General features: G+C 47.5%; 1 protein-coding gene across 12 annotated transcripts in view; it reads right to left on the bottom strand.

The window, feature by feature from the left end:
* Itpr1 (inositol 1,4,5-trisphosphate receptor type 1) overlaps positions 1 to 25,791 on the bottom strand; it is a 341,014-nt gene that overhangs the window by 10,170 nt on the left and 305,053 nt on the right. For all 12 annotated transcript variants that reach the window (XM_059258296.1, XM_059258297.1, XM_059258299.1 and 9 more), the window contains 5 exons: positions 24,729 to 24,924; positions 23,108 to 23,200; positions 21,819 to 21,958; positions 21,177 to 21,342; positions 17,366 to 17,526 (listed from right to left, as the gene is read on the bottom strand). In XM_059258296.1, the coding sequence (XP_059114279.1) occupies positions 17,366 to 17,526; positions 21,177 to 21,342; positions 21,819 to 21,958; positions 23,108 to 23,200; positions 24,729 to 24,924 (756 nt within the window). The remainder of the gene's footprint in view (positions 1 to 17,365; positions 17,527 to 21,176; positions 21,343 to 21,818; positions 21,959 to 23,107; positions 23,201 to 24,728; positions 24,925 to 25,791) is intronic.

Here is a 25,791-nt window from a genome sequence, read left to right as displayed (position 1 = left end):
AACAATGTACTATTGTTGCTTTGATCGACTACTGGCTCTCAGCATTTTTTCTGGGAGTCAGTCTTTTCCGATACTGATTATTTTTATCTTTAAACCATATGGTCTCTGCTATAACTACCCTTGCCCACGTCCCCAGACAGCTATAGGCATTATGCAAAAGAAAAAGATGCAGCCGTATGCCAATAAAACGTTATTTACAAATGTTGGTGGCTCACTGGGTTTGGACTTTGGACTTGTGTTGGCCAACCTCTGTTGTACGTAACAGAGGGTGTGTTAGTATGCTTCAAATAAAGAAACCAGTCCTCTGCGAGACTCACATCTAGATAAGACACATCCGCGGAGACCGTTCAACTGTCTTCCTCTAAGGTGATCTTGCAGGAGAAGTCTTGCAAAGACCAGGTGCACACTAACGAAGGCAAACCCATGGTAGCACACCTTTTATTCTGGGGACAGGGGGGAGGCTAAAACTCACAGTGTGACTAAGGTGACCCTGAACTCATGATCCTCCTGCCCCTACCTCCTGACGGTTAGAAGAATACATATGTACCGCCATGTCTACTTTAGGTGGCTCTGGGCGAGCATTCTACCAACTGAGCTACACCCCCAGCTCAGTCACACCTCAAGACACCGGAGGAATCCAGGAACTCATTACTCTGTAAGGTGAGGGCTGGCAACGCCTCCAAAGTGACTAGACCACTGGAGACAGTCAGTGTTTGTGGGAGGATAGAGTGATCCTTCATGGACTCTACTCACATGAGCTTCCATTATTCTTTTCTGCTGAAAGAGAAAAATGGCAGTGTCTACCCTGCTATACCCCATGATAAACGTTCATGCCACCCTATATTCATTTTAATCAATTTCTCAACAGAATGACAGGTAAAAGACCAAGCCTATAAAACACACCATTTCAAAGCCACTAGCGTGAAAATCAGGAGTTTCTCTGCCAGTAATCAGTCTTCCACAGAAGAGCGTCAGTGGCCTGCCATTGACAAGATTCTACACCTGTGTCCATCATTTAGACATAGAGCTCCGTGTTCCTACCAAGGAAGCAGCTCACAATCAAGGGTTGCAATGCTGAGGGAGAAATGAAGCCCATGTTGCAGAAGACGACAGCATGGGGCTGCTGGGTAGTGAACTCTCTCTCATCAGTACCAACCAGCCTGTGAAGGGACAGAGGGAGCCCACAGAAGTCCAGCTTAGCCAAAGGCCCCAGATAACCAGCCTCACTACCATACATGTTTATAGAATGATCCCAGAGAAGGAGAACAAAGATCCCAAATCCTACTGTCACTTTCAAGCTCTGAAGAACGCATGGATACACCGTCAGCTGGGATGGGGGGGTGGGAGGTTTACAGATCTCACCACCACAGATGTGAGCAACTCAAGTTCTGACTTGGGTGTAGGAGACAGGATTAAAGCCCATTTGTCAAGTAAGATTTTAGGCATTAACTTGTATTTACAAATTGCGTATCATTGTAACTGAGTATATGGGTGGGCACCTTATAGTTATTTGAGCTCAAGTATGTAAAAGCATTGAAAGTATTTTAAAAGTCTAACAAATTCAACGTAAACTGTAGGAGCCCATATTTCACAAGCTTGGCACTGACAATGGTTCAGCGGCCACACAGATATGGACACTCCATCTGGATCATGGGACCTCTTTAAAAGTTGACATATTTTGCTTTGGACACCTAAGTAGGGAGCAGGGTTTCACTGCCAGGTTCCTGTAATGAAAATGAGGAGCGGAGATGTCCAGGCAAGAAAGAAGCAGGCTGTGCTGAGTCAAATGAGCAGCAGAGAGAAATATTGAGAACAGAATCTTCCGTGGAACAATCTTTGTACACTGTAAGTATGTATTACTCTCATTGCTTAATAAAAAGATGACTAGCCTATAGCTGGGCAGGAAGAGTTGGGTGGGAAAGCCAGGCTAGGAAGATGCTGGGAAGAAGAAGGGTAGAATCCAAGAGTCACAAGCCAGACAGGGAAGAAACAACATAGGAAGTTCATAGATGAGGTAAATGAGCCTTGGGGCAGTACATAGATTAATAGAAATGGGTTAATTTAAGTTGTAAGAGCTGGCTGGAGATAAGCCTAAGCTATCGGCCAAGCATTTATAATTAATAATAAGTCTCTGTGTGGTTATTTGGGGAGCAGTTGATGGGGACAGAAAAGTCTGCCACAGGATCAACTGGTGAGAATGCTCTGCACAGGAGGTCTAAAGGAGTCCAGCGCCAGACTCTTAAGGGAGCATGCATGAGGATGTCCTCACTAGAACAGGGCACAGGTGTAATGGATCACAAGTGTGGCTGGAGAAGGAGATGAGGCAAGGTAGCTTGGACTGTATCTGTCTAGTGGCACAAGGGGAGGTCTGGAATAGGAAGAGAGACAGGAGCCAAGTGTGAAGCAGGAAATGAAGGAAAAGAAAGGGAAGGAGATGTGAGAGAAGAGACTCCATCTTACCAGATGGGGGGCATGCACAGTGAGTTGTCACAGGCTCATGTGTGATTAACTTATTACTACTGCTGAGCAAATAGATGCTCCAAGGCCAAACTGGTAGTGAGCTCATCTAAGGTCACACTCTCAAATCCCCCATGTGGTCATCTGCTTAGCAAACCTTCTATAAAAACAGAAGACAAATTTCCAAAGAGTCCATGTAAATGAAGTGTTCAAAAGACTCCAGAAGATCTATGCACGGGTGTGCACACAGCTTTGGATTTAGGGAACAGTAACACATGACTGGACAATGACAGATTACAATGAGATTGTACTACAGCAAACTCCCACCTTCCTCCCAGTTCCAGCTGTGACTGCAGGAAGGTCTCTGAACACATGCAAAATGCACACTTTTCCCATCTAAGAATCCTTGACCAAACTTTTACTTCCTCCCCACTTCCTTTTTTTCCTGCTCCATACATGGAACACCTGTGACCCTGGGACATGAAGGCCCTACTCAAGAGTCCATAAAGCCACCTGCCCACAGAGACAATGCATCTTTAAACCATAGTAAACTGAAAGAGTGCTGTGGAACACTCTTTCAAACTTTGGTAGCATGAGAGGCCATGCATCTGCTGTGTGCTACTATGGGTCAGGTGTTCTGACCCTGGGATAACATTCATTCTCCATTTTTTTAGGAGGTCTTCCATACAAGAGTAGGGAAAAGCATGAAAAGTTTTCTGGGATAGACCTCTTCACTGTAAATTCTCCTTTGATGCTTCCTTAAATTTGTAATATGAAACTTGGGTAGGAGGAACCCCACTAAAATTCTAACTCATACAAGACAAGCTCAGTGGAACAGAATCCGAGTTTCATGGTGGGCAGACCTTGTTCTGTTCTGCGCTGAAATGGACAGATCCTCAAATGTGAGATCTTTGGTATCCCCAGTATTTTAATTAACCACCTGGCTGTTAGGTCAAATCTCCAATTACGCAGTAGTTAAAATTAATTAGCAATTCTAGCCAAACTCTTTCTCAATTTCCAGGTGGTTTTGCATGTGGCTCAGTAGGACAAGCTCCTGCTGGGGTAAGGTTTCTCACCAAGAGGGTTCTGATCTACATGGAGAATCATATTCTGAAAAGAAAATGTTCAGAATATTCCAATCACAGTGAAGGTGCTGTGTGTGTGTGTGTGTGTGTGTGTGTGTGTGTGTGTGTGTATGGGAGAGTAAGTGAGTGGTGATGATGGTGAATTTGAATCCTGAGACTTTTTATGTCATTACTAGCTTGTCATCCACCACTCCCGTCACCCACAACTCTCCAGCCAGTGTGTGAAGGCCTATACATCCCTGTTTGCAGACTCTCGCCCTGAGGTCCTCTCAGGATCTAAAACACGCCACTGTCTTGGTTTTGCTTGCATTTCTGGGAAAGCCATCTTTGACCAAGACACTCAGTTTATAAATACATTTGAATTTTGGGGAATGCATGTAGTTGGGGTGGGGGTATCGCACAGCATCTGCCACTCTGGGTCTGATCTATCCCTCTTCTGCTCTCCTCACTCGGCTTGCTGCTGGCATCTCGCATGCCAATGCTCTGAGGCACCGTCTGCCCTGGTCCTCCCACAATCCAGTCAGGCAGTTCCCATCATTGCAAACACTTCCTCCGTCAGAGAACACAGACTAACTGAAGCCACAGGCGGAAGCTGGCTGACCACAAGTGCTCAGGCTCTGCTCAGTTCTTTTCTAGGTAAAGTTGGAAAAGTCCCCGCAAGGAGAAATACTCAAGTTTTAGACACGGGGGTGGCACTGACCAGCCACTTCAACGTGTCCTTGACTGGAAAGAGGGAGGGTGTGTGTGTATGGGGGCGGGGAGCAGAGCCAGGGAGAGGAAGGGCAGAGGCAGAGACGGAGTGCAGGAGGATGGCCTGTGTGTTGCAGATGCTAACTGTTCTGAGAAGCAGGTGTTTTCTTCCCAGGTTCAAGTGAAGATGCTGTTCTGAGAAAGGCTCCAGAGAATCCATCACCTCCTCAGAGGGAGCCTGCTCAGGTAGAGAATTCTGTTTACTGACTAAACAAGGGAAGGTCACTTCCCAAACCCTTCATTCTTTTATAGAAAGATTACAACATGGGGGGTGGGGTGGGGTGGGCGGGGGATGAAGGGTCAGCACATGGGTCATGGAAGAGAGGACAAGTTCTAGAAAATGGAACTGTTGCTTTACTCCCAAGTAACCCGTCTGGGAAGATTCTAGATGCAAAGGCTATCTCTTCAACCCAGATGGCAGCTGCATCTCTGTGTATTTTACCACACAAGAAGAATGATATGATTTAAAAGAAGGTATGGGGAGGCCAGGCTGGAGTTCAGTCTTCACCCCCTCAGGCTGCTTAAAGGAGGAGGGAGACTGAGGGAACGATGCCAAAGCGGACATGTAGGGTGCCCAGCAGACCTGGGATCAGTTGCCCCTTTGGTGAGCAAGGCTGGACCATTTATACGGAAGAAGAAAGTAACTCCTCTTTAGAGTGCATTTTCTCTTAATGCTTGGTGACTTTGGAATTTATATTATTAAAAACCCCTAAAAAGTACTTTCCAACTTGGTGCTGGTAACATCAGTGGACGCTACAGGCTCAGAAGGGAGAGGCCGATGAGGCACGGAGGTTTTTAGGACGGTGAAGCTAGTTTGTTTGACTCTGTAATTACAAACCACACATTTGTCTAAACACACTGGATGTGTAACACCAAGAGTGCTCCTAATGCAAACCATGCCTTCCACAACAGTGTCTAGCATTTGTATGTCAGCTGCGACATGTGTGCCTCAGGAGCACACACTTGTAACTGGGCTAACTGGAGAGAAGGAAGGAAGGGAACGAAGGAAAGGGAAAGAGAGGAGGTGAGAAGTGATATATGGGAAAATGTACTTCCTGCTCCATTTCTCTGTAAACCTAAGATTGCTCAAAAAAAAATAATAAAGTTTGTTAACTGAAAAACAAAATTGACCTTCTACCTGGAATTTCATTACTACCCCCAAATAAGCTACCAATAAGAATTGAGTCAACCCAAACCACACTGACATTGCTCTTTCATAGTTTCTATACACTTCTACCACAGGTCTGTGACTGTAGGAAGAACAATGGACTGGGTCAGAACGTAGGCAGAAATACAGATGACTTTCTCCATGCACACAGCACAGAGTGAGCTAGCTCATTTAGCTCATGGTTTTCTTTCTTTCTCTCTCTCGCTTCCTTTCTTTCTTTAAAAACAGATCACCAGCTACTGTACTTGGTGACTATAAGGAACAAGTGGCTGTGAATGTGTCCCCTAAACTGGATGGTATTGTGCAAAATCATTATAAATCAATAATGCCATTTTCCCAAGGTCACGGAGCTCCCTTGGAGGCAATGCTGTAACCTAGATAACAACTTGACTCCCACCTAAATTACTTCCTTTCTTGGGGATAAGGTTTCAGAGACCCTGTTTTCTCTTTTATCAGGAGGGGTGTCCAAGCTGCTCACAAGTTGAGGTGTCAGTCTGGCTGCTTGTGAGCTCAGAGTGACATTGCCAAGACAGGCACATTATATAATCTTCAGCTGGGCTGTGGTGACCTATTACCCTTCCTAGACTCAGTTAAGAGTTGTTCTTGGATGATACAGCATAACAAAGACCAGCTCGTGCCAGCAGAGAGAACCGCACCCATTTCTGATGAAATCCCTACCAACAGGCAGCTGCACAATCACCCTTTCAAGTCAATCTGGGGCCACAGGTGAAGTGTTCCCTGGGCACCCACGGGGACTGGGAAAAGGCAGAGTTCACCACTGGGAGTGACACTCCTGGATCCTAGGCCCTGAGCACCCAGGGCTGCCACGTTGAGCAAACCAGAGGTCAGAGTGGAGAGGGAGGGGAGCCAGCTGCCTGTGCCAGGCAAGGCAGGGCTGGCCCTTTTGAGACTTAATAAGAAACGATCTGGCAAAAATCCCCCCTTTCTTGAATCCAGCATCCGAGCTGGCTTCTGAAATGCTACTCAGGCAGCTTCCCCTGCATTTTCCACTAGCTGAGAACTGACTAGAACATTCCTATAGTTGTATATCAAGATCTTGGCAATTTTCACTGGTTTTCTGATTCTTTCAAGGGTCTATGAGTTTTCAATTTTGACCTAGTTAACTGAATCCAGTGTTTGCTTGTTCGTTTTATGCCTACCCTGATAACTAACTTCCTAAAATCCTTTGCTTTGTTTCAGGGGAAAGCACTTCTATTTGCCTTTGAACAGACACAAAGGCACATAGCTGGGTGTGGTGGCACACGCCTTTAATCTTGGCACTTGGAAGGCAGAGGCAGGCAGGTCTCTGTGAGTTCAAGGACGGCCTGGTCTACATAGTGAGTTCTGGGCCAGCTAGAGGTACATAGTGAGACCCTGTCTCAATACACACACACACACACACACACACACACACACACACACACACACACCAGCTAATAGAACAATGGTGTTCTTTCTGAGCTCTTTCAACTGGGTTTACAGAACAGAAAACTCAAGACTTAAGCTCTGTCCAGGGTCACTGCTTTGTTGCTACTTTGAGGGCAGGCTAGGAACGTGCTACCATTACTACTGCCCGCAGAGTTCTCAAGGAACTGAAGAGCTGGTGTGTACTTACTGACCCAAAAGTGGTTTGCAAAGAGAGTGCCTCTTAAGAATGCCAGAGCTCACCTATCCCATGCCTATTCCCAATCTCCAGAGAGTCACAAGCTTGATCATACAGGTTGTCTCTGACAGCACTTTATAAGTTATGGAGTTTCAGAGCTAATAAGTACACAAGACGCCACCCCACCCGACCCTGCCTATCACCATTTTTTTCTTCTTTGTGGAACAGACACTAGCGAGAAGGCCAGTGAAGGTGACAACTCAGAGTCCCATCCACCTGTATATCCATCTCTGTACATGTCCTTCCATCTTCCCCATGAGAATCTCTGCAGGCATTCTAGGAAGTGTCACTGTACAGAGACAGGTCTTAAAGGACTGTCAATGTATGCACTAGAGAAAGACAATCCACTTCACAGCATTTTTCAGGTGGAGCTTTAGACCTCTTTATAGACTTCTTTGTTTGTTTTTTTTTAAATGGCTACATACCCATGGTAGCAATACTACTACTGCCTGGTTCTAGCTGCCAAAGTCAGTACTATAATCACCAAGAATGAGTGCAAGAGTTAAGGGAAAGGAGTTACAAACGTAGCTAGACTGAGTGGCAGCCTAGTGGACTGTTTGCTGGAGGAAAGAGCAGGAGGGTGGCTGAGTCCATTTTTTTGCGTTTATTAGATCTGTCTTGTTGGGTGATAAGTGTGTATGAATACCGATTGTAGGCATGTAAGCATGCGCTCTCCTGGGTGGTGAAACACTCTCTCTACAGCTCTATGGAACGGAACATTTGCTGGCACAACCCTCACACTCTGCAGCCTGGAAGCCCAGAGTCTTAGTCAGGTGGTCCCGACTCCCCATGCTCCCCTTCAGCATTTCATATCCTTTAGGGCAGAGGATGGTTCCTGCTCCATTTTCTGTCAGAAACCATCTAGCACACAGACTATGGAAAATCCAGAGCATTGCTGGAGCTGCATACAGAACTGCAGGCCGGATGCCGCGTGCTTCCCAACACACAGAGAGGTGTCCAGAAAATGCACAGGAAGGAGGCAGTGGCCCCACCCCCTCTACCCCAGAGGACAGAACATGTTAGGAGGTTAGGTGGGGGAACTTAAGCTCGGCAAGTGCTTTGTGAAGTTGCCACCAACAGGAACCCAAGCTCAGGCGCAGAGGGTGGCGTGAGAGCCTAGCTGGCTGGCTGGGAGGCCGCTCAATGGTGCTGACACACAGTTTCCAGCCACGGAGAAGTCGGTGCCAAATCCCTCTCCACTTCTCTTTCACCCTGATATTCTTGAACTTGGCCACGGTGTCAGCTAACTCCAGGAGGCATATTTAGAGGAATCATATTTAGAGGGCAGCACAAGCTGTCTCCTCACTTCCGGCATCTAAAGGGCTTCTGACCACTGCTTATGGCCTCCCAGGTTAGGCCCAAAGCGGTTGCTATGGCACTGGGGGTACCGAAACACTGATATTGCTGCCCCAGGAATTTATCAAGGCACTCCCTTCCTCCAAGCATCCTCCCTTGATTTCCAGAATCAAAGTCCAAACCCGCCACTGTATGCCTGAATGGAGCAATGCGGCTCCATTGGCAATGCCACATTACCGATGCCAGGACAAAGCAGAGCTGGTGAAAACTAGGCACCACAGGTCAGGGTGAAGCTGGCTGCATGCCCGTCAGGCTCTGCTCCCTCTACATGGCTAGCATATTAGGGGCTCCAATATTAAGGCACTCTAATTCTGATTTCCCTAAAGGAGTCTTTCCTGGATGGCTGTGACATTTTATTACACATTTCCTCCAAACATCCACAGCCTTGATCTTATCTAGCAAGGATCCACCAAAGGCCTCCATGCCAGCCCTTGGACTACCCTTGGCAGAAAGTTACTGTCCCTGTACTGAGTAGTGCCCGCCGGCCGATTATCGAGCACCCCACTCTCCCAGGTCAAGCAAAGTGCAAGCCTTGGGCCGCTTCTGCTTTCCAACCGAAGGGAGTGACTGACACGCAGGCAGGCAGGCAGGCAGAGGCAGGCGGGCACTCACTTCCCATTCTGATCTTTTAACCTTGCTAGCAGTTGCTTTCTGACTGTTTACTTCCTGTGTCTTCTTATCAACTACAGACAAACAAGCTGGGGCCAGCTCTCCTCACACTTTCCAATTATCTCACCGCGGTCCCTCAGAGACCTTTCAGGCTGCATACTTTACTAATACAATTTATTTGCTTGCAACATTCAAGGAGCAGACCTTTTCGGGGGGGGGGGGAAACCAGATCCTCACCTTGCTTTTTGGATACAAACTGTATTAGGCTTTTTAAGGGAAGCATTTTCCAAGAAGGCAAAGCTACCGGCCCCTCCCCTGCCGGGCAGAAGCACTCCATTACCTGAGAGGGGATTACCAGAGAGGAGTCCACAGCTGTGAGAAAGAGTCAGCTTGGGGCTTAAGGGATGTCAGATCAGACATTCTCCTGTTTAATTGTCACTGAGTGAAGCTCCTGGGCGTGAGTCACCTGGGTGTGGACGCTGTCTGCCTGGTGGGTCTGAGGGTTCCTCTAGCCTTCTCCTGTCTTTACACTCTACTCTCTCTCCCACCAGATTTGGCCACCAAGGAATATTCTTCCGTGTCAAGTGGAAGCGAGGGTGGAGGTGTTGAAGCATAGATTCCCAATGAATTTTCACAGGAGCTGTATGCTCTCTGCCCCACTTCTTGTCATCTCCACACTCTAGCACTTGAGGTGGTCACCTGGGAGCCATGCTAGCTGTCCATAGCTTGGAGACTTAAACCCCATCTAACCACAAAGCTCTAGGCCTGCTGATTTATGCATTAGCCCGCCAGCACTACCTAGGAGATCCTCTTTCAGGCTCTCCTCCCTATCCCCCATGGGGCTGTTTCTGCCTCTTTTAAAAATGATTAATTCCATACGTTAGGGAGATGAGGCGGCCCCGGTGACAGAGGCTGTGGGCTCCTGACCCCCAGGGCCGTGTGCAGGTGCACCCACATTGCTACCTGCCAGTGTCCCTGGACGTGTGGGCTGGGGCAACCGGAGGCTGAACTGTGGCTCAGCGTCTCTGGTCCAGCTGTGGGACCCTGCAGAGGCTGGTCTACCTGTGCGAGCTTTAGGTTCCCAGGTGTGAACCGTTGACATCTCGCTGGGTGTAGGAGGAACAAGATGCGACATACAGAGTGTGCGTCTCATACAAGTTGATTAATGATAACCCAGGACAGGCAGTGGTTAGCCAGTCAGCCCTGCCTTTGCCATGGCAGCGCATCCCCTCCAGCAGCAACAGTGTGCTCCAGCCATTCAAGACACCTGGTGAAACACATCCTCCTCAGCCACTTCTGGGTCCTGGACCATCTATCATGGAGGAGAGAGGCACTCAGAACATCCCAGGATACTCTACCCAGTCACCCCACTTCTATTTAGTTCACTCAGAAACACTTCTGGAAAAAAAAAAAAAAGCCTAAGACTACAAGGCGGAATTTCAAGATACATAAGTGAAATCTATGTTTAGTTAGCGAAACAAATCCATTTATTTTTAAAAAGCACTCTTCCTTTTAATGTTTCTTGTGCTTCTAACATTCAAGAAGAATTCAGGCTTCTTTCTTGAATACAGTAGAAAAATGGGCTACTGCGTCTTTCTGGGAATCATGTATTTTATCTCTTACCTGTAATGCCCCCATTTATGTAGTGTTTAAATCCTCCTGGGCAGATAGTTCAGAGTGGATTCCTACCCAATATCACCGCCTTTCAACTTAACATCTACAGACAAGCACAATTCCTCAGTTCAATGGGCACAGAACAAAGCCACTGATGTAAAAATTATCCAAAAGGGCAGGTAGCATGTGTATGACTGTGGAAATGCATACGTAGACCAAGATTAATCAAACTCCTTAAACTATCAGCATGACTGGAGTTCCTGGGAGAAAAGGCAACCTTATTTATTTCTTTTTTCCATCTGAGTAGCCAGGGGCTATGTGAGGTCACTCGGGGTAGTCACAGCTTGCCTGGGAACTGAGGTGATGGAGGCGACATCATTTCTATATATTAAGCTGCGTCTGCATCATAGGGGGCAGGGGACAGAAGAAAGTAAGTTTCTCCAGCCCTTGGAGTCCTAGCACCGCCTTCCCACAGGGGCTGCAACCAAGGGTCAGGTCTACTGGTGAACCAAGAGTCATCCCAGGACTCAATCCCAGAATCCGTGGCCCTTCCACATAGCGTGTCATTAAAATCAACATGGCTTGGTGACAACGAAGGCGGCAGCCGAGCATCTCCCACACGGATGGAACTACAAGAACGCTCCTGGCAGCTCCTCTGGCTGTCACCCTGCGGCCCTCTGTTTGCTGGCTGCTGTGCTTAGGCCTGCCCGCCAGCTGTTGCCCTCCACACCCTCCTGCCACCCTTCTGGCCTTATCTGTCCAGCCCCAGATGGATGTGCGAGGTGGCATCAGTGAATTTATATGCCAGATGCTCAATGGGGCACTCAGGTCCAATGACTTGTTGGGGATCACATGCCTATGAAGAAGCAGAGCTGGCACTCAAACCAGGAGCTTCCGTCCCCACATGCAATCCTTGGGGAGGGATGGGCTTTGTGGGAATAGCACTCATGCAACAAGAGAGGGGGAACTGATGACTAAAGGGAGGGAGATGAGGACCTGTGTCATGTGATACCTGAGTGACATTTAATTTATGGGTGAATGGCTGGGAATTTCTCAACTGCAAGATAGAGTTGTTTCCTTTCCCCCTAGCGATAGCAAGAAACGCACAATTGCTCTGGACGGACAGGACAGGTCTTGTTGTTACCTTGACTGTGGGCTGTTTCTTGACTGAACTAGAAAAGGTGAGAGCTGACACAGTGAGCCTGTCTCACGGGGGGTTTTCTATTTTGAGAAAAGGTCTCATGTGGCCCAGGCTGGCCTCAAACTCCTGAAATCTTGTCTCCACATCCTGAGGGCTTGGATTACAGGTGTGAGCCACCACATGCCCAGCTGTGACGTTTTTAATGCAGGTTGGCCATCACCAAAGAGAGACATGTGCCTTCGGGACATGCATGTAGGCAGAGGGGCTCTATGCCCGCACTCAGGCAACTTCCTCATCCTACCCATCCATGTTCATTCATGGCTAGTCAACTCTCCTTCTCCTAAATCATACCCCACTAACCAGATACTAGCTTTGGGAAATGAGGCTCCTTTTCTAGGGCTGTTGCCTCTGTCTGAAAGGTGAGGTCCTTGAGGTACTTGAAGTTCTTTTACCTTCTGAATGGCCACCTGAGACTTTCCACTTGGTCTCCTGCATGGCCTTTTAGCAGCTGTTACTGAGCAGATCTTCCAGAAGCTCTGGAATCTTAACCAGTAGGCTAAAGGAGAGCAGTGGAAGATTTAAACGTCATCTTCCCCTATCAGGCAAGTGGTGTCCTTCTTGCTGACCACAGAGCACTAAAGAGCCTTTTTCAAGGATTCTTTCAAAGACATGCAGTGTACAGAAGGGAGTGGCCCTGCCAGGCTTTACCTTCCATCTCTGACAGAAGTCCCCTTTCTGTCCTTTCCTCTGCAGTAACAACAGCATCCAAGGGTTGACCTGTCACGCAGCTTTGTTTCCCGCCCAAGAGCAGTGAGTAGGCGGCTTGCCTCAGAGGAGATGCTGGGGAGGCCTCTCCTCCTGACTGAAGCAGCGTCCACACAGCATGAGCTCATGGGGTTACCACACAGGCATATGACCTGCTCCACTCTGGCTCTGAGGGCCCAGGAGACTGACCCCCCTTGTCTGGTGAAGCTGAGCACTCCCAGATCCTGGCCTGCTATGTCTAACTCTCCATGTCAGGGAATTCATGTGGCACCAAGCTGAATCACCACTACAAACAGCACTGGCAAAAGGCTTTGGCTGGGGGCTCTAACACTCTTCCGTGCCATCTTTAGACCCCAAACAACAGGCTCCCCGTCTGTGCTGACATTCAGAGTTAAGAACTCTTCGATGCGCTAGATTTCCATGCTTTCTGACAAGACATCTCATCCGATCAAAGCCCGGTGCAGACAGAAAGCACAATGCATGCCCAGGTCCTCCGAGCATTAAATGCAGAGGACTCTGACCAGGCTGTGTGGCAGCCAAGGAGTCACTCTGGCTTTTAATCCCAGTCAAGTGACTGCTCACAAGACGTCAGCAAGTCTCCATGATTGAGACAGAAGCCCAAAGGGCCCCAGACTTTTCTATGACCATACTGTAAGGTAATTAACAGAAAGTTTCACAATCAGCCCTGGAAAGATGTAAAGACAGAACACAGCCAGATACTTGAAAGAAAAGCCCAGGTCACCATGCATGTATGTGGCAATGAGCAGGCTGATAACACACAGGCTTATTTGCCAGTGTCCACCACTGGAGGAAGAGAATCAGAGGCTGATGTCCCATTAGAGTGTCCTGACCCTGTGGGAACTGGCTCTGAATCTGTCTGCTCCCACCTGACCAGGTCTCACCAGCACTCTGCCAACGGCCTCCGACCGAAGTGCTACAGGAGGTGACTTCTGAAACCCACCTTAACACCTTCTAAGCTAGGTGTGGGCAGGCACTGACCCCAGGCTTACTTTCATCTACATCTGTCCTGGTTCTAGTAGCAACGAAGTGCCACCCAAAGGCTCATGTGCTAAAGGCTTGTTCCCCAACTACAACATCTGATCTGATTGAGAAGTGGCTGCAGTTAGGAGCAATGTCTTAATCAATGGATCAATCCTTTGGATGGCATCGTTTAAAGGTCGAAACTTCCAGAGGTAGGGCCTAGTTGGAGGAAGTAGGTCATTGAGAATTTCACTGTATTTTTTGGTCTCTCTTATGTGTGTGTTTGCCCATGTGAACTCACCTGGGCATGTACACATGGAGGCTGAAGGTTGTCAATGGGTGTGGTCATAGTTAGCTCTAACTGCCAACTTTGGCACAGTCGAGAGTCACCTGAGAAGGAAGTCCCAATGGAGGAACTGCTCAGGTCCAGTTGGCCTATGGGCATGTCTAGGGGGCATTTCTTTGCTTGCTAATTCATGTAGGAGGTCTCAGCAGCACCCATTCTTGGCTTGTAGTCCTGGGCTCTAAGACAGGTAGTTAAGTCTGAGCCTGTGAGGAAAGCTGCAAGCAGCATTTATTTCTCTCTCGTTTCTGTTTCAAGGTCTCGCTGGAGTTCCTGCCCTTGATTTCCTCAATGACGAACTGATCTGAAAGTGTAAGCCAGAGAAGCCCCTTCCCTTTGGTCTGTGTTGTAGCACACAGGCAGAAAGACAACGGGGCTGGTTGTCCTCTGCTGCTCTCCACACTGGTTTTTTTTTTTTTTTTTTTTTTTTTTGAGCCAGGGTCTCTCATAGGCCCTGCTGCTCATCATTGTCTAGTCCATCCGGCCAGCAAGTGCCAGGGAGGTGCTTGTCTCGGTGGCCCCAGCACTGGAGTTACAGGCATGCCCTACCAAGCCTGGCTTTTTACGCAGGCGCCGGGATATGAACTCAGGTCCTCGTGCCAGTACAGTAAGTGCTCTACTCACTGAGCCACCTTCCAGGCCCAGAATTGGCCTTTAAAGGATGGCATCTCTTTCTGTCCTCTGGCCTCCGAGGTGAGGAGGTGAGTAACTTTGCTCTGTCATACCCTTCCCCCACAATGCTCTGCTTCACCACAACTCAGAAACAAGAGAGCCAGCTCGCCATGGACCAAAGCACCTGAAATCGAGCCAAAACAAACCCCCCTTCTTCGGCTCTTTAGCAGGCATTTGTTACTGTGACGACAGACAGAACGAACCACACAACCCTCACTCCTGAGGGCGCGTCCTCTTTCTCTCTGCTCACCCGGGGCTCCTCTCTCCTTACTTTCCCCCTTTTCAGACCCTTTTCAGAAACATGCTCTGCTGCTTTTTCCCCAGACCAGTCCCCACGCCAGAGCCGCATACAGGGTAGTTATAGTGACCAGATACAACGCTAGACGTGTGAGAACCTTACAAATGGCGAGAGCTGCATACAGAAAGCATTGGCAAGGTTTTCCTTCAGCAGTCACATGGGCTGTCTCGATTGTCGTCTCTGTGTGCGCACATGTGTGTGCGTATACAGGTCAGAGGTTGACATCAAGTACCTTCTATTGCTCTCCATCCTTTGCTTTCTTTTTCTTCCTTTTTATGTGTATGACTGCTTTGCCTGCATGTCTGTCTGAGCACCCACCTGGTACTCAGAGGCCAGAAGTGGACACTGGATCCACTCCCCCCCCCCGACCCCCGAACTGGAGTTACAGGTCAAAGTAGCAAGTGTTCTTAACTACAGACCCAGCTCTCCAGCCCCTCATCTCTTACTTAAAAACATGCATTTACCATTTAGTTGTTTAGTTACTTTGTGTGTGCACATGGCATGTGAATCAGCTCTCCTCCAACCATGTTGGTCTGAGGAAGTAAACTCGGGTCATCCGCCCCAGTGGCAGGTAGCTTTCCCCACGGAGCCATCTTGCCAGCATTTACACGAGGTTTTGAGACACAGCCTCTTCTTCAATGTCACTGGTTACCTAGACTGGCTGGCAGGTGAGCGCCAGGGATCTGCCTGTCTGGATTCACAGGCTTGGGCCGCCAGGTTTGGCTTCTCCACAGGTGCTTGGGACCTGAACTTGGGCTCAGGAACTCAGTACGGCAAGCACTCTGCCCACTGAGCCTCGGATGGTAACTGCTTACATCAGTGTATTTTCTGTTTTCTGCTAGAGTCTCACTACTCAAAGGGTGAGTCACAGACTTCCAGTGCTGGCACCCCAGGAAGGCTGGTGGTAGAGGTTAAAAATCGTGGCAGTGACTGCTGAGTCAGAAGTGGGATTATAACTATACCCCTAGAAGATTTCTAAGCGCATTAAAATTTGCGAAACGTGGATTATACCCTGTGGTGGTTAATACTGACTGTCAACTACAGGATCTAAGATCACCTTGAAGACAGACCTGTGAGTGAGTTTCTAAACTTGGTTAAATGAGGTCAGAGGACCCACTCTAAATGTGGGTGGCACTATTCCCCCCGCTGAAGTCCTGGATGGGATAAAAAAAAAAAAAAAAGGAGAAAGCAAGCAGAGATCAGCACTCATGACTGTGGATACAATGTGACCGGTCGCCTCTCACTCCTGCCTTCATGCCTTCTCTGTCACGATGGACTGTAAGCCAAAAGAACTCCTTCCTCAGTGAAGCTGCTGCTTTTCAGGTATTTGGTCTCAGTCATGAACAGAGTAACTAATCCAGATCCTAAGGATGTTAAGGTGCATATGGCAGTTCCCCCTCCAGGAAGCCTTGGAGCTTGTAAGGCTTGGGATACAGGAAGTATTACCAAGTGACTGTGGCACTGCCCACAGTACAGCTCAAACCCTCACCACCGCTAGTGTGTGAGTGCTGCTGCTTACTGGGACAGACTGATTTGAACGCCTTTCTATGGAAAGCCTGAAAGTCTCACACACACACACACACACACACACACACACACACACACACACACAAACCACAACAGAGCTTGGTCAGGGAAATTCATTGTCAGGCAGAGCACTCCAGTCCTTGGCAACTGGGAGGGCAACCAACCCTGGAGCCTCTTCAAGAGCCAACGCCCCAACAACGCCCCTTTCCTGCGTGAGCCCAGGCTCATCCACCAAGGGTCACCTGCTTTCACAGTTCATGCCTCCTCACTGTGTCACACACCCCTGCACGTTCTAACGAATCTGGAAAGCACATGTCATAAAGGACAGCTGGCTGGGGACTCTCATAGCACACGTCTGGTGACTCCTCAGAGCCCTGCTGGAGAAGAGCGGTCTAAAAACGTGCAGCTGCCACTTTTCTGCCTTGCTGGGACACAGAAATACACACTTCCTATCAGCAGGAAGATTCATCGGGGGCTCAGATTCTTTCCCTCATATGATCCCTCCCAGATAATTAGCAGAGCACTTCCAAGAAGGCGAGGTTGAGCCCAAACAAACAAGACATGCTGAAAACTATACCTCCCGATCATTAGGTGTGTAAGACACTCTAATAATATCAAGAAGAGAGGCAGAATGACAGATACTAAGCTGGGAGGTAGAATAGGAGGTGGGTTGAGACCCCAGCCCCAGTTATTAGACAGCCCCGAGCTGATTTTCTTCAAGTCTCAGCATCCCCTTCTTGGGAACAGGTGGACCGTGGTTAGCTCGGGATGAGCCTTGGAGAACATGGCTGTACAGAGTGCTGACATCTTAGTCAATAGGTCTGGGTATGTGTTTGTCTAGAGGTGCCAGAACCATACTGTGAGCTAAGAAGACAGAACAGTGGTTGCCATGGCTGCCTTGCTTTCAGGGCACTTCAGGGCATCTTTTCCACTCACCCTGATCATCTCAGCCACGTAGCTCTCTGGTCCGGTGTACTCTGTGGAGTCCTTCACTTTCACCAGCACAATGAAACACAGGTAGTGCCACATGTTGTGTTCTTCTTTGATGTGCTCCTCAAAGGTGACAGTCTTATTGTCAAACTTGTCTCTTTCTAAGCCTGCAGAGGAGACAGAACATCCCAGATTGCAGCTGAGCAGTCATGGTACAGGAAAGTCAATATAGCCGGTTGTCTTGATTTATCTGCATGCAGAGTTGGAGTCTGTTGGCTTTGAAGGGCACTTTCATCATAGTACAAGGACACAGGCTGTGATCTGACTCACCAGGGTTTATTTTATTCTTATGTTTTGTTTTGTTTTGAGACAGGGTCTCATGTAGCCCAGGCTAGCCTCAAATGCACTATGTAGCCAGAGGATAACCTTGAACTCCTGGTTTTCCTGCTTCAAACTTGCAAGTGCTGGATTTACACATAGGCAATACCATGTGAGGATCCCAGCTGGGTCTGAAAACCCCTTCTACCGGGTGCCGTGGCTGCCTCACTGGTGCATGGGAAACCAACCTTCCAGGTTCCAGGGTGAGGACATGGGGACAAGAACCTGGGGCTCAGACAGAGGAGATCAGTGAATTTCTCCTTTCTCCCAGGAAAATGTCAAAATGCAGACAGGGCAAAGGGAACTTTAAGCCAATTTCAGATGCTGGTTGGCAATATTTTGCAGAGGTCTAGGTTAGCCATCATTAGCCAAATTAGAGCTGGGGAAATAAAGAAATATATTTCAGGCCATTAGTGGGACTTGGATTCCTCATGTTAAAAGAAGGGAACATATATACAGAGTAAGGAGGATGCTATAGACACTGTAATGCTGAGTTAGAATTAGAGGTAGCCATCTTTTTGTTATATATATATGAAACTAAAGAAACAGATGCAGGTGTGTGCAGATCCGTTTCCATGTGTCTCTATACACACACACCAAGGTATACACATACACTAGCCCATACATTTGTAGCTTAGGCCTGGAGCACTGGCCACCAATGGGAATGAGGACTCCAACATTGGCTACTAAATGCCCATTTTACTATGAACAACTGGGGCATATGGAGAAATGGCTGACTGTATGGCTGGGTCAGGGAAAGCATAGGTCTGAGACCAGAAATTCTGAAGCTGCCAGAAAAATACAAAATGTACAAAAAAAAATATGACATGACAGAACACAGAAGCCAGCCTGAATGGTTCTCATTGGCCAAATCCAGGGTAAACGGAGCATCAAAATAGAGTCAGGTACATGGCACCTACCTGTAATCACAATAGTTGGAGGGTGAGGCAGGAGGACCACAAGTTCAAGGCCAACCTAGGCTACATTGTAAGATGCTATCTCAAAACGAATGAACTGAATAAATAATAACAGAAAATGAATACACAATGCAGGACTCATCACTGGATACTAAAGCTGGGCTGAAAGTCCAATGTGAGGAATACTAAGGTGAGTTACAAAGTTTCCAAGCATCGTGCCACACAGTGACTTTCTGATGAGGAAACATGCCAATTATGTCCTTAGCCAAGAGATCAAAGTGAGTATCAGCAGCTCTTAGAGGAACAGCTCAACGTGTCCCTGGTCTGGCATACTGAGAGGGATGGAAGAGCATGTCTTTGATAGTTGCATAAAAATGCATAAGCTCAGCTCGACCACAAGGGAGCTTCCAAGAAACCCAAATCAAGGGACATCCTCCAAAGTAAGTGCCTTCGAGTCCTCAGAAATGTCCCTGGAGTTAAGAGGGGTTCTGAAGGCAGAATGCCATACATGGCCTGGGGCTTTCCAAGGATACTGGAATGAAGGGTGAAGTTTTTAAATTAGATAGGCAGATTTGTCTCTATTTTAATTTCCCAGTTTCAGTAACTACACTGCAGCCATGTATGAGAAGGTTCTTGTCCTTAGCAAATACATACTGAAATGTTTGGGAATATTTGTGCCAGCCATCGACACTGAAATGGCTCAGAAAAACTGTGTGAGTGTGAGTGTGTGAGTGAGTGAGTGTGTGTGTGTGTGTGTGTGTGCCTGAGTTCATGGGGGGGTTGGCTCGTGTGTGAGTGTGTGTGTGCGTGTGTGCATGTGTGTGCATGCATGTGTGCCTGAGTGCATGTGGGGGTTGGCTCGTGTGTTAGTGTGTGCTGTGTGTGTGTGAAAAAAGCTAAGGAGAAGTAATGCTAACATTTGGAGAATCTTAAGAGCAAGGAGAAATTCTTTGTACTAGTTTTATGACTTTTCTGTAACTAAAATTATATCAAAATAAAAAGCTTAAAAAATAGGTCTTAAAGAGGCTAAAAATTAAATAATTTAAATGTTCAAAAGAAAAAAAATGTTCATTTTTTGGGTATACGTATCTGGAAGGAATTCATAAATTTAGTAACTATATTATGAATAATCCTGAAATGATTACTCAGCTTCTAGATTCCCACATGATTAGTTTGCATTTCCATATATTTCCCTGTAGTTATAATTTTAGTGAAATTTTTGGTGCCCCAGGAACCTATTTTTATTTTATTTTATTTTTGAGAAAGGGTTTCATACAGCTCAGGCTGACCTTGAACCCATGATCCTCCTGGCTCGGGCTCCTCCTGAGGGCTGGAATTACAGGTGTGAGCAATTGTTTCATGTAGCAGTCCCCTACTTAGCCTGCAGCGTGACGGGGGCTATGCCAGGAGCCTATCCAAGGCCTCCCTCCTAATTCTCACAGTGACACAGAGAAGTGCATGGAAACACCACCCACTTTGTGTGAACTATGGAAATACGGAACACAGGTGCATGGCCAGTCGGCTGCTGAGCCTGGGTGAGAGCGAGGTATGATGCACCAAGTCCAAGCCTTTAACTTTCACCTGACTATAAGAGACCTTTTTCTTTCTTTCCTTTAAAAAAATAAATTAATTAAATTAATTAATTAATTTATTTTGAGACAGGGTTTCCCTGGCTATGTAGACCAGGCTAGCCTCAAATTCACAGAGGTTTGCCTGCCTCTGCCTCCTGAGTGCTAGGATTCAAATAAAATTACACCATACCTCAAACTCATGGCTCTTTATCACATACACACACACACACATCATATACATATATGATAAATATATAGACACAACCTACTGAGTTGTGCTTGTATGTATGTGGATATAAGTTCAGGTGTCCATGGAGACCAGACGTATTAGATGCCCCGAAGCTGAAGTTATAAGTTCATATGAGCCACTGCATGATTTGGTTGCTGGGAGTTGAATTCGGGTTATGTGCAAGACACAAGATTTTACTAGGTAGTCTCAGTCGACCTGGAAGTTGCAGTAAGGTCAAGCTAGCACTGAACTCACAGCAACCATCCTGCCTCAGCTTCTCAAGTGTCATGATGACAGGCAGGTGCCAACATGCCCAGCTCTGATGGTATTTTTCCATTGAAGCCTGGCCCTGCCAGGAGAGAAGACATTCTCAGGCTGCAGCTGGACTACAGCTCTCCTTTCTAGTTGATTTAGAACTGGACCAGGGGACTCTCAGGATGCCCGGATACAGAAAGAACGTGGCATACATTTCTACTCTCCAGAACTTAATTCCTTAAGGCAAACTGTGAACTACTGCACAGAATTTATTGGCTCTCCAGATACTCCCAGCAGAAGAGAGGCCTAACAGAACTCTACTGTTTGCCAAGAGATGGCAGAGATGGGACAGAATAAAGTGAGTGTCCCAGCCCGGAGTCTGTTATGTACCCACTCCGTCGCCACGTGTCCATGTGCTCAGCCAGGCTAGCCAGTGGCATGCTTGCCTGCATGGGGCAGATACTCACCACAGATGAAGCATGTGGTCTTTAAGATCTCTTCCTTCTTCTGTTTCTCACTCCTCAGGTCAGCAAAGGTGTCGATGATGACCCCAAAAATCAGGTTCAGGACGATGATGATGACCATGAAGAAGAACAGCAGGTCGTAGATCACCCTTGCGGCAAACAGAGGCTCCTGCAGATGAGAGGGCACACTCAGGCAGGGCCCTCACTGCCCTTCGCTCTGAAGAGGTCAGCTCCCAGCCCCAGCTGGATGGCTGTCCACTTGGGCAGGGGTTACATTGGGCATCAAACTTTAAAACCCCCAACGATGTCTCTTTTTAATCCCCTGGGTCTGTACTGTGAATTCTCTAGGTGCTGGAGGAACACACCCAGGAAGGTTCTGTAAGTGTGTTGGTGTGGCCAGATCTACTATTAAAGCAGACTTGTGTCAAGGGAGTGGGGAAACATGAAGCGGTCGTGGAGCCTTAACATGCTTTAGTGGGCATGTGTGGGGAGGGGAGGGACACTGACTAGCTTCTGCACAATGGCTTGTCACACTCCCAGCTCATCCTCCACACTGACAGTTTACACTCAGCATCACCACAGTGCACCCCCACTGCCCGCCCCCGCGCACCCCTGTGCCCTTTCTTTCCCTTGGGATCCGTTTACCTCTTTGGACGGCTTCCTGAGCACATCTCCTACTCCACCCCCACTTCGCAGCCCGTGACTCAGAACAGTGACGATGCACATGAGCAGCGTCTCACACGTGTGCTCCTTATCCTGTTCCGTTTCTTCTGCAGGGAGCAGCTCTGTGAGCAGGGCGAGTCATAACACAGTTAAGACAGGAGGGGGAAAGAGATACTGCGACTCTACAATGATGTTCCCCAAAATGCCATCTCTCTCTAGCCGGCAGGCCCAAGAAATAAAACTAAGGAATTAAGAGTCAGACGTGTGCTGTCAGAATTAGAACAGCGCTCTTCCCACTACACAACCCTGCTAACTTCTCAAGCTACGTCAGTACCGTCCTTGCTCTACAGAGCTTCCCACATCCCCTATTGTTTGAAGGTGGTACACAGTAGTCCTCCCTGCAAACACAACAGCCTTTGGCCTAAACTAAGAAGAAGGCGTCTTGCTTCTCAGGTGAGTGATCTGCCAGGTTCCCAACTGCGCATGCTCCGAGGACAGACGCATGGCTGGATCTCACAGTGAGGCCACAGCATCCATGGCTATACATTAGAGCCTGTTTATCCCGCTTTGCAGTCTGCCCTGCTTCCTTCTCACTGCTCTGCTGAAACACAGACCTCTTTCTTATTCTGTCACTTTTATTTATTTGTTTTGTACCACTGGAGACTGAATCCAGGTAGGACCTCACACACGGTAAGTCAGTGCTCTCCCACTGAGGTGAATCGCCAGCAGCCCCGGATTGTAGCATCTGGACATCCTTTAACATTTCACCCATGTAGCTTGCCATAAGATCTATCGAGGGTCTTTCTGGAATCATCTCTTGCTGCTTCCCTTGCACATGGCCATTACCTCTTTGAATACGTTTTACCATTAAGACTTTGGAATACCCCCCTCCCTTCCTTTGCCTGAGAATCCTCGGTTTTCGTTGTGACGCCTTTCCTCAATACTCTGCTGGCTGCCTAGCCTCTAAACGGCATCCTTACTGAAGCAGCATTTGGTTCCATGATCACTCATTTACCCGTCTCCCTCCGGCTCCCTCGCTATTTCCCACAGAACCACATGGGCCTTGTCCACAGTGGGCACTCAAATCAGCAGCTTGTTTCTTTGCATGTGGTTTCCTGTTCTATTCATCTCCCCCACTCTTCCAACTTTGCCCCTTCGCTGCTGGCCTCTCTCCGGAGCAGTATTTCTGTTTTAATCTGCCCCGACACCACCTGCCTCAGTCGCAGAAGGAGTAAGCTCTTCACCTGGGGCTAGCGGCTATGCGGTCCTACCTTCTTTGGGTGCAGGAGAGGTACAGTTCTCCCCCGTCTCCACCCTGCACACGTCGGAGTACAGGAAATCGCTTGCCAAGCTCTCGCCAGTTTCTGGGAAAGAGAAGGGAGTTTTGTGATGAACAATCTGGCAGCATATGGTTAAAATGTTTGAAGTCCCCAGTTCACGGCTGATTAAACAATCCTTTACATAAATAACACCCTCCAATACTGCATATAAATTCAAAGCACAGATGCAATTTACACTTTTATTTGGTGAGCTGGATGGGAAAAAAGCCAGAAATGTCAAGTTCTGTAGGCTTACTAACAGTATCACACTTAAATAGCACCTCTCTGACTTTAGAGATAAACAGCTGAAACTCTAAGAGAAATACTACTTGCCTGTACAGATTCCGGCAAGATCTGGATCATGCCTGCACGGGAAGCAACGTGGGCAAGCATGGCACCCCGAGGCCCAGAACCCGAAGGTAGGTGACATTAAGTGGCACTTGATGTCAACCAAAGCCTGAAGTTCCACGTCAAGATACACAACTGGGGGAGAAGGCAGCCAGGCGTGGTGCACCGTGGTCGGTCTAGTTTGTCCCCAGGACTCAGATAGCCTGGCTACCTTTAACCAGGCGCCTTTCACTAAGTATTGGCAGCTATGCGGAGGAAGAACACCTAGGCATCATTTAACTATTGATCACTGTTTTTCATTTGCAAATAGGAAGTCACTTTCAGTTTTGTTATACATACAGGAGCTCACTGTAAAACCTACACTTTAAAAAAAAAAGCCTTAGGGATAGCCACTGCTAGCAATGTGTGGGTCTGCCTACATTAAATATACAGTCAAGTACGGTGGGTATGCATGTAATCATAGCACTTGGGTGGTAGAGGTAGGAAGAGAAGGAGCTCAAAGTCATCTCTGGCTACACAGTGAGTTCAAGGCCAGCCTGAGCAAGATAACATCCTGTCTCACAAAACTCCACACACAAAACAATATATAAATGTTTCAATTGAAAGTATGACCTTACTGTTGTTATTCTGTGTTTTCTCATGTTATCAGTGTTTGTCCCTAAAGGTCTATAAAGATGTACCCTATGCGTGGGGTACTCCACCTCACAGATGTGGGCCTCAGTCCAGTGGGATGCCCTGTTATATTAAGATTGCTCCCAACTTCGCACTGCAGTCCTGGATGTCTGCTTTTTTTCACACACTTAACAGGTTTTCCCCACAAGCATAAATTACCAGAAGTAGGTTCACTAAGTCAAGGGGATGCTTTTATTATATATAGTCAAAATGCTTTGTGAAAAAGTTGTGCTTGTTGAAAATATGGCATTAGTAAATTATTATTTTTTTTGTGTGTTTTTGAGACAGAACCTTGTTACTATGTGGCCTAGGCTGGCCTCTAATTTGCACCAATCTCAGCCTCAGAGTTAGGATCAGAGTATGTACCAGCACACATGCATGGGGTAGTCACTGACCCTTACCACCCAGTATTTGGCATCCCCTTTGAAATAACATGAGAATGACCTATATTCATACTTCATAGGGAGATATCTGTCTTCTAGGGTCATGCATTTACTCTAGTCCAGTTATAATCCTGTTAGCATTTAAAAAGACGAGAGGATCCCAAACCCACCTGGAACAGCTGTTTCATTGGGCAGCCTGTCTACTTCCAAGATAAAATCATCCTTGAAGAACAGATAGCCCACTATTGAGAACAGGTAAACCAGGATCAGAGCCAGGACTGCTGTCAAGATGATGGACCGTCCATTGCGGGTGACACTCTTAATGACATTAAGCAAAGTCTCTTCTCGGTACACTAAATCAAAAAGCTTCAGAAAACAAGATGAGAGAACAATTTTTAAGAAGCCTGTGTTTAGGTTTAGAGCGGCATCATTTACTCTCTTGGAAATTCAGAATCATTCTATAATTTTAACACATAACATGTTGCCTGTCTCCACAGTGAGAACTGAGATGGGAAAAATAAACATGGAAGAGAGGGTGGCAATCAGTACCGACTTCAAACAGCACACAAAACAGGTTAGAGGTTCCAGAAATAGAAATGGGAGTTTCACAGGACAAGGGGGAGGAAAGGAATGAGGGAATTGGCATCCATCTATCTAGAATCTAATTTCTGAGCTTATCCAAAGGTACTCTGAGCTTATCCAAAGGTACTCTGGTACCTCCTCCGGGAAGGCCAATGTCTAGTGGTGAAGGCAGGCACGTTACACGCTAGTGCAAATTGCAATATCTCTCGGCTGCTGAGGCTCACATCTTAGCTCAGCTACTGGTAGCCACTGGGTCTTGGGCTTTGTTCTGTTCCCAGTCCCAGCTTCGGTTTTCTCTTTTGTAGACTGGAGGATGGAGAGTTAATGTGAAGAGTAAACAAGCATCATATATAGAGCGCTTAGCACACAGGCATACTTATATGCTGTGCAAGTACTGTAAATGGCAATCAACAACTTCCTATGAAGAGATTGGAGCAGAGTCACATAGTATGGTTGCAAGGATATCCACAGTGGAGACATATCAGGAAGCCTAACCCCTAAATCTCCTCCCCTAGTATAGGAGAGACCTCTGAAGGTCACCCTGGGTTCATACATTGGGCCTGACCCCTAACTAAGGGACATGCTCTCTTCATGAGGAAGACAGGATCCTTGAACATCTATGTAGGCATTAGAGGATGACAGGTAGATTGT

Source organism: Peromyscus eremicus, chromosome 3 (assembly GCF_949786415.1).
Source record: "Peromyscus eremicus chromosome 3, PerEre_H2_v1, whole genome shotgun sequence".
In the NCBI taxonomy this organism is placed as follows: Eukaryota; Metazoa; Chordata; class Mammalia; order Rodentia; family Cricetidae; genus Peromyscus; species Peromyscus eremicus.
This window is presented reverse-complemented; position numbering and strand designations above follow the sequence as displayed.